Raw genomic sequence first — 11,934 nt, forward strand, 5'->3', positions numbered from 1 at the left:
CAGCATGGCTATTTGTTCCCGGTTTGCTACTCGAAGAGCAAAAAAACAGCCTGCCTTTTGGGTCTGTTGGCTAAATCCAGTCCAAACAAGTGTTTGTCTTCCAGCTACAGAAGATTTTTCCCCCCTCCTCGCTATAAAGCTGTCTGCTTGGTCATGGAACATCTGATTGGCCCTCGCTCCGAGAAACAGCACGCTACACCAACCCCCAGGTGGCCTTGCGGTTGCCCTGGATGGAACATTCACCAAGGGGATGCCACTCCACCAAACACTCTCTGTCTCTCTCTCATTCACACGCATATGCACGTCACGGACACAAAATCTCCCCAACAAGGGACATGGAAAGGAAAGTGAAGACACAGTTGAGGGGTAAAAAAAAGTGCCACGGTTGCAAAATAACATTGCACTTCTCCGTTTTTTCTCTTTGCTCTGTTGGCTCAGTTTGTGTTTCAGCATGGCCGCCCACCCCATGGAAGACACAAACTGAAATGTATAGGCCTTGATACAAATTTGACATTCAGCTAGGAGTTGCAAACTGCTTCCGTGGAATACGGAAGTGGAACAAGAGGGAGTTGAGCCTGCTGTTGTTTTTCTTCTGTATTCCTCCCCTTTTCCATTCCTCTCTAGGCTTGAATCAACAGCACCAAAGGCTCTTGTGGTCTCCCTGCCCAGGAGGCAGAGAGAAAGCCCTCAGCTGTACCTACTACAGCGTACATACATTTTTGTGGCCCACAGAGGAAAGGAGGGAAGGTGTGTGTGTGTGTGTGTGTGAGTGAGTGTGGCAACAGTGCCCTCCACTGGAATATGCACAGATAAGGCTTTAGTAGAAAAAGGGAGTGAGATGTTTGGTCTGCCTATGTGTGTAAAATCTACTTACAGGTTCTCACTGCTTCAGTCAGTGGCTTAAATATGAAGAACAGTACTTGGATACAGCAAAATGATTTGGAATGGTAGAACAATAAATACAGGAAGTCTTAATTTACACACAACATTTTATAGTGCCATAATTTACACCTTTTATATTTAAAAGAAATGTGTTAAACAGGCCATTGATGAAAAAAAAATGTATGTTGAGCCTCATTTTCGCCAACAGCTGTACAGTGGTTTGGAGGTATTGAGGCCCAGTTCTCTATTTAAAAAAAAACAACTTTAATTCATGTATATTTTTGGAAGGACTTCTTGAGCAGCTTGCTGTGCAGAACAGGACTCTCAAAATATGGACTTTCTTCTATTGGACACACTGTGTTTCACAGTTCACAGTACAATAGGACTTGGTGTTGGTAGGTAATGTTTTGTTTTATCCAAACATAGTGCATTGTATAGTTACCAAAAAGTTCACCTTCTATGTCATATACTATCAATCAAAAGTTTGGACACACCTATTGCAGTTTATTTTTCAATTTATCACACTTTAGAATAACAAATACATCAAAGCTTCTATCTGACACTTTGTATGGAATTGCTAGAATCTGAAATATTAGTCTTCTATCAAATAAGTCTATTTAGACTGTGTCCTCCCTTATCATAACACCCCTGACTGGCTGAAAGGACAGACATTTCCACTAATTAACTTTTAACGAGAAAAACATACGACAATCATAGATGAGAAATGGGTGCAATAAAGTCCTCAATTAAAACTTTGTTTGTTTGTTTTTGGATACAAATATATATATAGGTGTTAATTTGGATTTTTTCCCACTTTGGTAATGTCCAATTCCACCCACTAGCTAAGTCTCCCCCAATTACCTGACCCCACCAGCGCTAGGAGGGTGAAGGTTAACACAAGCTTCCTCTGAGTCTTGTGAAGCACCACTGCATCTTTTCAAACTGCCACTAATGCAACGTCCTTGGACAGCTTGGAGGGTATCGCTAACCGCCAGTTCTGTTATGCCAGCTAACACACACCTGCGCTGACTAGCATTGCGCTGATTGATGGGGGGAGAGGGAGGACCATTCTATCCATCCAGAGAGAGCAAGGCCAGCTGTGCTCTTTTGGACTCCTGGCCATAGATGCCTGTAGCATCACCAGAGATCGAACTATTTGAATATTCATATTCAACTCTGAAACATTTAAGCACAAGCCCTTAGACCAAAAGACATTCCAGAGAATTGGAATACATACAATAAAGTGTCCAAACTTATGACTGGCGGTGTATGTCCAAGAACATTGGGCCTCATTTATGAATATCGAGTTTTTTCTTCATGATGTGTTCTTAAATCACAGTATTGTTTGCACTTTTGTGCTCTTGAGTCTGTGTAGATGCTGTTCTTACCTGAGAACAAATCCCAAATAAGAAAACACTGGTGAATGTCAGAATCTTTGTGAAAACTGTGGGATTTAAGGAGAATATTCTTTAGAACAGTTGGTGAATGAGGCCCAATGTTCCAGGAGGTTTGTGTTATATCCATGTGGTCTTTAGCAAACTTCCAATGGGCAACTTGTTTCCTCCATAGTTACCCTCTAGGAACATTCTTATTCAGATTTGATTACCGTATGTTTTAGTACAAGCCTGTCTTGATCCTTAGCTGTCACCCTGGGGGTCTTTGTTACTTTTCCATTGATTCTACAATATCCCCTTTGCAGGATGAAATGCAATTAGCTGTGTTTCTTCCATTTGTAAACTACTTTGCCTGACTGTGAGCTAGTGGAAGCCCAAGTCATTGATCATACTGGACCTCAGTAGAACTTAGGTTTGACCAGCCCTACGATTAGAACATTATCATTATCCAAAAGGGTTAACATACATTACCTATATACCACCTTGATTGTTTAACAGTAAATAAATAATGACAAGGTAATGTAAAATTGTGAGCAAAACAAGATTATATATAACTGTCTAGAGAAAGATAAAATTTTAGGAGCATTTCATGCTAAAATAACTGCAAAGGATTCTCAGCTTCCTCAAAACTGTATTTCCTGTCATTGCCGGTCTAGGTGCAAACAGAAAATTGCAAATAAATAATAATTAATAATGCATCAAGTTACACAAATGGTTTTATTTCACAAACTAATTTTAGAAATATGCATTTGTATTGCATCAGTAACCTGACGTGCTCCTTAAAAAGAAAGAAAACATATTCAACAAAATTAAAATGTGCAATAAAATAACCTACCAAAACATAGAACAAGGGAAGGCATTCTGACGATACATCTACATTAAGCATATATAAACAAATCCCCTGTTACCCATCCATCCAACCATCCATCCATTCATCCATCCAACCATCCATCCATCCATCCATCCATCCATCCATCCATCCATCCATCCATCCATCCATCAATCTATACATACTTTTGAAATGCCAGAGACATCGGTCTTTAACCAGGAAGTAATGACAGGTCTCTTAATAAAACCCTCTCTGTTATTAAGAGTTTCATATATACATCCCCATCTCTCTCACACATTTTCTCTTTTGCTCTCTCTCTCACTCTCTCTCTCTCTCTCTCTCTCTCTCTCAGGAGCACTCCAGTGCAGTAGAAACAGAGTAAATCTGACTCTTCAGCCTCCTCTTCATCTCCCGGCTCATCTGACAAAGAGCCAAAGGGTAGCAGAAGCATACTGTAGCCCAGTCCTCACACACATTGCCCTACAGACACAGATGGTACAGACAGATGCACACACAAAGAGAGAAGTGGAGGTTATTCAAGGTATTTCAGATCATGGCTAAAAATTAATACCACAGACCATCATCTCCTTCTGAGTTTAGTGTATGCAGGGGTGATTCAATACTCACCACTTATTTTCAGTGATGTTTGTCTGCTAGTAGTTTCAGTAGCTGATACTAGAATCAACAATCCATACATTCAATACCAATAGCACCACCATTGCAAGCAGCAACCATAGGGGTCCAAGCATTTAATGCAATGTTTGCAAACGTCTCCTTGTCTAATTTAAAGAAGCCATTATGGATAAGATACGTTAAAAGTGCCTCGAAGGACAGAGGAATTCTAATTAGTAGACTTCGTTTGTATAATTTGATTCCTGTAAATAAAACAGGGACTTTCCACTTTAAGTACGATTTCACTTTTAGCAGTTGCATGTTTTAAAATTTAAGATACATGAACCTCTAATGGTTAAATGGGTGAACTACAAGAACATGATTTTTTTCTCACTCCCTGGAGCCACCTACCATTCCCCACCCATCAGCACAATGCCCACAGAATCAACAGTGCCCAGTATTGAGTTCATTAACAAGCACTGTCATGACTTCACTTTCGATGAGGTCGACTGTCTATTAGGGGAACTGCCTGACCTTGTTATTAAGATATAGATGGTAAAAGTATGGCATTATGCTAATGTTCCTTGAGAGGAGATCAAAATACTCCATATAGCCTACATCGGCAGAGCACAATGAGTGTGGACTTAGCTAAAACAACAGTTTCACAAGACGTTAATAACAGTGAATACCATAGCTATCAGCTAATTTATCTCAGGGTGGGTTGCTTGCTTTCAGGAACCTAGCTAAAAGATATAAGAATTAAGAGAAGGCTACAATACTGCTCTCCCCCCCTGCCCCCCGATAAAGCAAATTTACCCCCTTCAAACTTAATAACTGCATGTTTGAAAAGTGCCTCCATTGCTGATTCCTCTTTTAATAAGTTTTTTGTCATTATATTTTTTAGCAGCCCAGCGTGTTTTTTTCTCCACAGTACTAGAACCTGCCGGAATAGGTCACTAACCAGATTCCGACATGTTTTCTTAGCTGAGCAGATGGAGAAGGGAGAACATCATCCAACGTTTCTTCTAAAATCCAGGGCATTAATAGAGAGTTTGTCTCCCCTTTGGCTGTAGTAACAGCCTACTAGATGTTGGAACATTGCTGTGAGGATTTGATTGCATTCAGGCACGAGAGCGTTAGAGAAATCATATACTGATGTTGAATGATTAGTTCTGGATCACAAAATCGCTCCAACTCATCCCAAAGCTACTAAATGCAGCTCTATCACTCCAGAGAACACAGCTCCACTGCTCTACAGCCCAATGCTGGGGGTCTTTATAGTCCTCTATCCGATGCTTGGCATTGGGCATGGTGACATTAGGCTCATGTGTGGCTGCTCCGCAGCGTCCCATTTCATTGGCAGTGCTTTTCTATGGAGATTACACAAGCTGTGTGTGCAGAGGAACACCTGCGTCAGTAATGGGTGCACCTTAAACTAGCTGATTTCACTAATTAGAAGAGCTGTGTGCATCCTGTACACTCTTGAAAAATGATGGTTCTTCGACGGTTCTTTAGAACCATGTACACCAAAAGAACCCTTCTAAAGTGTTCTTTGCATCATGAAAGTGTTCTTCAGATTGATGGAGAATGTGCTGTAGATGGTTCTATATTGCACCCAAAAAGGTTCTTCTACTGTTATGATGTCAAGTTTGTAACAATAGCAGAACCCTTTTCAAAAATGTTTTATATAGAACCATCTATAGCACATTCATGCACATTTTCCATCATACATACTTAAAAATTATGCTTCTTCTAGAGATCTTTATTAAAGGAAATGGTCCTATATAAAACCATGAACATTCAAAGAACACTGCATAAATAAAGGGTTCTTAGCACCATTAAAGGGTTCTTCAGATTGATAGAGAATATGCTGTAGATGGTTCTATATAGAACCTTTTTGAAAAGGGTTCTATATATCACCAAAAAGGGCTCTTCTATTGTTACAAGCTTGACATCGAAACAATTTAAGAACGCTTTTCAAAAAGGTTCCATATAGGACCATCTATAGCACATTAAAGCACATTTTCCATCATACATACTTATTGGTTCTTGAAGGGTTCTTTAGTAAAGAAAATGGTCCTATATAAAACCATGAACGCTCAAAGAACCATTTGCATGAATAAAGGGTTCTTCACATTCATAGAGAATATGCTGTAGATGGTTCTATATAGAACCTTTTTGAAAAGGGTTCTATATAGCACCAAAAAGGACTCTTCTATTGTTACAAGCTTGACATCGAAACGATATAAGAACGCTTTTTAGTCCTTATAGAACCCTTTTCAAAAAGGCTCTATATAGAACCATCCACAGCATATTCTCCATCAATCTGAGGAACCCTTTTATAATGCAAAGAACCCTTTAATCATGCAAAGGGTTCTTGAGTTCATGGTTCTATGTAGGACATTTTCTTTACTAAAGAACCATCTTTTTTAAGAGTGTAGGACAGTGTATACACGAACACATTCTGATACAGATACGGCTTGTAAACACGCATGTGAGGAACATCTAAATTTTGAAGTGTAAATAAGACTACAGGCTACCTATCAGGTTTATTTCAAGGATGTTTTTGGATATAGTATATTTTTGTTTTTATTTTGTCTTGTTTTCTGTTTAACTGTCACCTATTTGCAAGAGTGAGTCCAAAAGGCACCCTAAGCACATTTATATGTAAATTCAGTGAAGATCAAACGAAGCTTTCATGTAGCTGTTTTTGGTCGAAAAACATCATCCATAAGGTTTGACTGGTGTATCACAGCAATACTGTTTACAAAGCCCTTTTTCTGATAAGATTGAAGTTTTTATATTACATCATGATGTTAAAGGTTGTTACAAAACAAACTGGAAGATCTTACAAGTTAGTAAAAAGAGCGTCACATGTTATGGCAGAAATCTACATGATGTGAAGGTTGTGATTCTGCAAGCTAAAGGCCAGAGAAAACCTCACTAACTCCATGACTAAATCCATTCGTCCACTGCTCTGAAAACCTTAATTTTTGGCTAGATGCATCACTGAATTTGCATAAATGTCTAACCTGCATCATGATTTGCTAAACGTATCTGCGATATTTTCAAAGTTCAGAATACCATGGCCAGGCTTTTGATTAAATTCAGTCCGGCATTGATTTGTCACGCTATTACTCATTTCTAACATTTTTAATTTAGCATTTTTCACCCACCCTGATTTTAAAACGCTCCCTGATGCCAACCCGCATAGCAAAGGTGGAGCCAGGTAGCAGAGGCAGACACAGGCACTCTCCAAACTGATGAGCCAAACTCATATCCAAACAGCAGGGCACAAATGTACCCACCAAGCCTATTGGAGAGAAAAGTAGAGAAGAACAAAGTCAAGAAAGAGAATGGAATTATTCTTCATTAACGTTTTCATACTGATACTACAGTTGTGAAGTAGAAGCAGCTGTAGCTCCAATTATCATGATGCTACTTAAAGGTTAAAATCATAACTCGAGCGTCCCAAACATCCAATAAAGTAATTGCCACAGGGGCAGTCAGGGGTCTAATATGTTTAAAATACCTTATAAAAATGTCACTTTTGAGAAAAAGTTTGTGAGCATTCTGGAATTATCTAGATTTCTACATAAATGGCTCTTCAGACTTTATTTATTATTATGACTCAGATCAAATTAAGACTGTTCTGTAACACATCATTTTTTATTGGGTTACTGAGTGGGTGGTTTAAACCACGCATGTCCAGTCTTATTCCCAGGGGCGCTTGTTTTTTTTTTCTGCTTGTTTTGAATGCAAACCTGCAGCCACATCGGCCCTTTGAGGATTATGGTGGACACCCCTGGTTTAAAAAGTCAAGATCATTGATGGTCAAGTGCCCCACCCTCTAAGACAGTGTTTCCTAAACCTCTGGTCCGTGATGTGCATTGCCCTGCACATTTTAATGTTATTTCTGCTCCCAACACACCTGATCCAATGACTCATTAAGCTCATTAACAACCCCTTACTATGTTGAAGTGGCTGTGTTAAAGCATGGAAAGCACTAAAATTTGCAGGCAGTGTGCCTCCTCGACCATGGTTGGGAAACACTATTCTAATTGAATGACCCACGGTTGGGTTCTGTCTGGGTTTGACACTGCTGTGAGTGAAAGACCTTTGGGTTGGGTATCATTATAACATCAAACATAAGTTCAAGATTTCAATAGGGCTCAAACAAAATAGTTTTTATAGAATTTCAGATGAAAAGTTGTGGAATCTCAAGACCAGAAATTTCTACTGGCATCTTTCGTCAGTCAACAGTCAGGCAGAGTTTACATATGTTAGAAATTCATCATGCTCTCCCTAGGAGTGTACATTCCACAAAGACCGGTGAACGGACATTCTTCACACTCAAACAGTTTGATAAAGAAGACTGTGGCATGGATATTCAGCTCCAGTCCTGAAGGGCTGGTGTCCAGCACAGTTTGGTATTTTCCAGAGTAGGAACCTGATTCAACTTGTCCTTTTATTGCCAGGTTGTGGGTGTGTTTAGGTAGGGAATTACCAAACTGCTGGACACTATCTCTCCAAAACTGGGGTTGAATACCACTGTCCTGTGGTCACAGCCAAGTATCTCTTGCACCTGATAAAGTAAAATATGATCATGAGTCTTCTTGAACAAAACAGAATGAATGTGTAGCAAAACAGTGTAATTCTGTTGCAGTTCAACATCAGTAAAGTGACAAAATACTATGGTCATATTTGGACATTTTGCAAAAACACTGCATACAAACATCGAAACCTCATCTCTACTATGAAGAAGGAGAATTCCAATAAGTGATTTCAGGAAATGTTACAATACAATGTAAAACAGCTTCAAAATGAAACACAAAATTAAATGTAAGAAGCTGTAAGAAACATACATACAATAGAGTCGTTCAGAGACCAGCATAAGAAATTAAGTATTTTAGAATGGACAAGTGAGAGTCCTGAGCTAAATCTCACTGAACTGCACAAACCCACCAACACACAAAATACCAATACCACCAATATAAATTCACAATAACAGCATTGACTGTTTGAGGGGAAATTCTAATGATTTTCTCCCAACTTTAGCAATATTCAATCACTGAGGTGTTTATGTGAAATTGCGTATTGAACAGAAAATCACCCACTTAGATTTCTTTACAATTGGATTGTCATGTGTACAACACAAATACAGCCATTTTACAACCCCATTTCCAAAAAGGTTGGGACACTGAGCAAAATGTAAATAAAAACAAAATGCTATTAAACCCTATGTGTCATTGAAAATAGTACAAAGACAACATATCAAGTGTTGAAACTGAGAAACGTTATTGATTTTTGAAAAATATATGACCATTTTGAATTTGATGCCAACTACATATTCCAAAAAAGTTGGGACGGGGGAAACAAAAGGCTGGTAAAGTTGTGTAATGCTAAAAAAACACCTGGTGGTTAATTGGCAACATTTCAGTAACATGATTGGGTATAAAAAGAGCATCCCAGAGAGGCTGAGTCTTTCAGAAGTAAAGATGAGGAGGGGTTCACCACTCTGTGAAACGCAGGCAAATAGTGCAACAATTCAACAAATGTTTCTCAACGTAAAATAGCAAAGAGCTTTTGCTTTTCATCATCTATAGTACATAATATCATTAAAAGACTCAGAGAATCTGGAGAAATCTCTGTATACAAGGGACAAGGCTGAAAACGAGTATTTGCTGGCGTGATCTTTGGGCCCTCAGGTGGCACTGCATTAAAAACAGATATGATTCTGTAGTAGAAATCACTGTACAGGCTCAGAAACACTTCTTAAAAATACTGGTTATAAAAACAGTTTATCGCTGCATCTACAAATGCAAGTGAAAACTCTAAAACGCAAAGAAGAAACAATATAGAAACAGAATCCAGAAACGCTGGCACTTTCTCTGGGCCCAAGCTCATCTAAAATGGATTGAGGGAAAGTGGAAAAGTGTCACCTTATGATAATCACCTTAGTTATGGTCGGTAAATGTATTTGTAACCATTTCTGTTCAAGCTTTTTGTGATGTAGTGTTTAGAAGCATTCAACACTTCAGACATCTGCTTCCTATCAGAGCAACTGTGCACAATTCTCAATCAAACCATCAAAGTATTTCACATCAAACCACTCTGGGCCTGGTTTCCCAAAAGCATCTTGCAGCAAGTGTTAAGATCACTTAACTGGTAGAGAGAGGGTTCACTGTGATGCTCGCTGCACCATTTAGGAATCATCTTTGTGCATTGGTGAAACCCAGCCCTGAATGTGTTGATTTACATCTTAACAACTTCAGCCTATTTTAGAGAAATTGGTGGAAAGTCTCTTCAAATCATTTACTAATTAAAGATAGCATGTAGGTTAATAAATGCTTTATTATCACTTGTATGAAAAAGATATTTAAGGAAATCCAGATAATTCCCAAAAGATCACAAATTCTCGCTCACAACTTTACCTCGTTTAACTGCTGTTTAATTTTACATGAAAGCACTTTACTGAGAAACATGTTATGAATCAGTTTTTTGAGGACTTTTTGTATTGTGGAAATTGAATCCCTTTCTAGTCCACATTAACTCCTTTATACCTGATGCAAATATCATTGTGCATTTTGGTTCCCTGATCAAACTTGGGAAAATATGAAAATTCTGGTCAATATACTTCATGATATTTCTTTTTACAAAACCTCAAAAAGAAATGAGTATTCAATTAGCCTGATATATACAATCTAACACCACTTTAAAGGAATAAAACATGCAACATTTCTAACAATGAATGGAAGGTAAAAAGCACTAATTAGCTTGATATCTGCATAATGGTACATGGTGGCCATTGCCTTTTTTGTTTAAACTACTACTATGTCTAAACCTTTACAGGTCACAGATTACAGGTCAGTTTCACAAAAGTAAGTCCACTCTTTCAGGCGGAAAATGCTAGTACTACATTTAGACTGTCATGTATCCGTTTACCATAAACCTCTTTTCACAAAGAGAAACCTACTTTTGAACACATCTTACATGTGCTGCTGTCGCTGCACACTTCAAAAAGCCCTGTGCTCCAGTCTCCTCCTGTTTGTGTGATGGTGGTCACCGTTGTGGTGGTCACTCCGAGGCCTGGCTGAGTAAGCACAGGAAGTTCCATCCTGTCACTGTGTGGTGACCAGCTTCCTGCTCCACGGTCTCCAGTTCCACGTCCACCTGAGTCTTCCTTGTTGTGCTCAGACGACAGAAGAGGTAGCTGCTGCATGGCAAAACCACAGAGGCACAGCTTGGTGTCACAGGCAATGTGCTTTCAATGAGCGAACGGTAGCAGCCCAGTACAAGAACATACACCTGACCTGAATGTTTTGACAGTGTTTTGACAACGTTACCCTCCACACGAGTGATGGCTCCTGATAGGGGGCGAACACTTACATGGTGGTGGGTGTTGGGGCGTCGGCGCGTAACAAATTCCTCAGGCTGACAGGGGGCTGAGGGAGAAGACAAGGGTGAGCTTTCCCATAGTGACAGGGGTGTGCTCCTTCAGATAGCTGCCTGGCCGAGGAGCTAAACCAGCCAGCTGCTCTGGACTGATAAGAGACCAGTCTCCTCCGAGTAGCTAATACACAGCCACATAGGCGCAAGCACACTCAAATTAGAGCGGAGAAATACACAATGGAGAAGTGGTACACCTACTGTAGACACGAGACATTCAAATCACAATTCCAAAGCCAATTAAGATGCACAAAAACAGCAGAACACACAGCCGACTTGCCCAAATAAACATCCACCTCAACACAATAAGTAGCACAATAAATTGGCATTCAGCACAAAACAGCACACAGTGGGCCTCCCAGACTTACATAACTGGCCTACTGAGCAACCCTCATTCATACAACACAAGAAGAGAGAGGAGAGAAAAGAAAAAGAAAACAAAATATACCACCAGTGCCACACAATATACACCCCACAATGGATTTACTACTGTACCTCCTATGTCTGAAGCTACAGCTCCTTGGTAAAAAGCTCCTTCAGTAAACACTCAGATGAGGCAGAAGTGCATGTCCTCTTGAGGTTGACGTCTCGCCTCATTTCCTGCTCCTGCACGCCCAAATGCACATTAAACCGATCACATCCCTTTTTACCGTGCTACCTCAAGCTCTGCCTCTGAATCTGCTGCGGGTTCGCTCACAAGAAAACAAGCAACAACTCACTGGGATATCCCATAGAGGTTCACTAATAACGTGGCAGACCGAAAGATGT

General features: G+C 39.7%; 1 protein-coding gene across 1 annotated transcript; it reads right to left on the reverse strand.

Moving 5' to 3' along the window:
• Nucleotides 1–1,938: 1,938 nt before the first annotated feature.
• Nucleotides 1,939–11,763, reverse strand: plac8l1 (PLAC8 like 1). Its single transcript, XM_036588941.1, has 5 exons — nt 11,681–11,763; nt 11,107–11,212; nt 10,711–10,933; nt 6,894–7,030; nt 1,939–3,585 (listed from the first exon to the last, which is right to left on the reverse strand). Exons 1-5 carry the CDS (start codon nt 11,761–11,763, stop codon nt 3,454–3,456), a joined length of 681 nt encoding a protein of 226 aa, XP_036444834.1. The 3' UTR covers nt 1,939–3,453.
• Nucleotides 11,764–11,934: the final 171 nt, after the last annotated feature.

Source organism: Colossoma macropomum, unplaced genomic scaffold (genome assembly GCF_904425465.1).
Source record: "Colossoma macropomum unplaced genomic scaffold, Colossoma_macropomum, whole genome shotgun sequence".
NCBI classification, from domain to species: domain Eukaryota; kingdom Metazoa; phylum Chordata; class Actinopteri; order Characiformes; family Serrasalmidae; genus Colossoma; species Colossoma macropomum.

What these genes read in the sequence shown, in the direction of transcription:
- plac8l1 (XM_036588941.1), bottom strand. Translation starts at nt 11,763, where the DNA reads ATGAGGCGAGACGTCAACCTCAAGAGGACATGCACTTCTGCCTCATCT. An exon ending in GCCCCAACACCCACCACCAT is followed by an intron (nt 10,934 to 11,106) that starts GTAAGTGTTCGC and finishes TTTGCCATGCAG; the next exon opens with CAGCTACCTCTTCTGTCGTC. An exon ending in GTGCAGCGACAGCAGCACAT is followed by an intron (nt 7,031 to 10,710) that starts GTAAGATGTGTT and finishes TCTCTCCAATAG; the next exon opens with GCTTGGTGGGTACATTTGTG.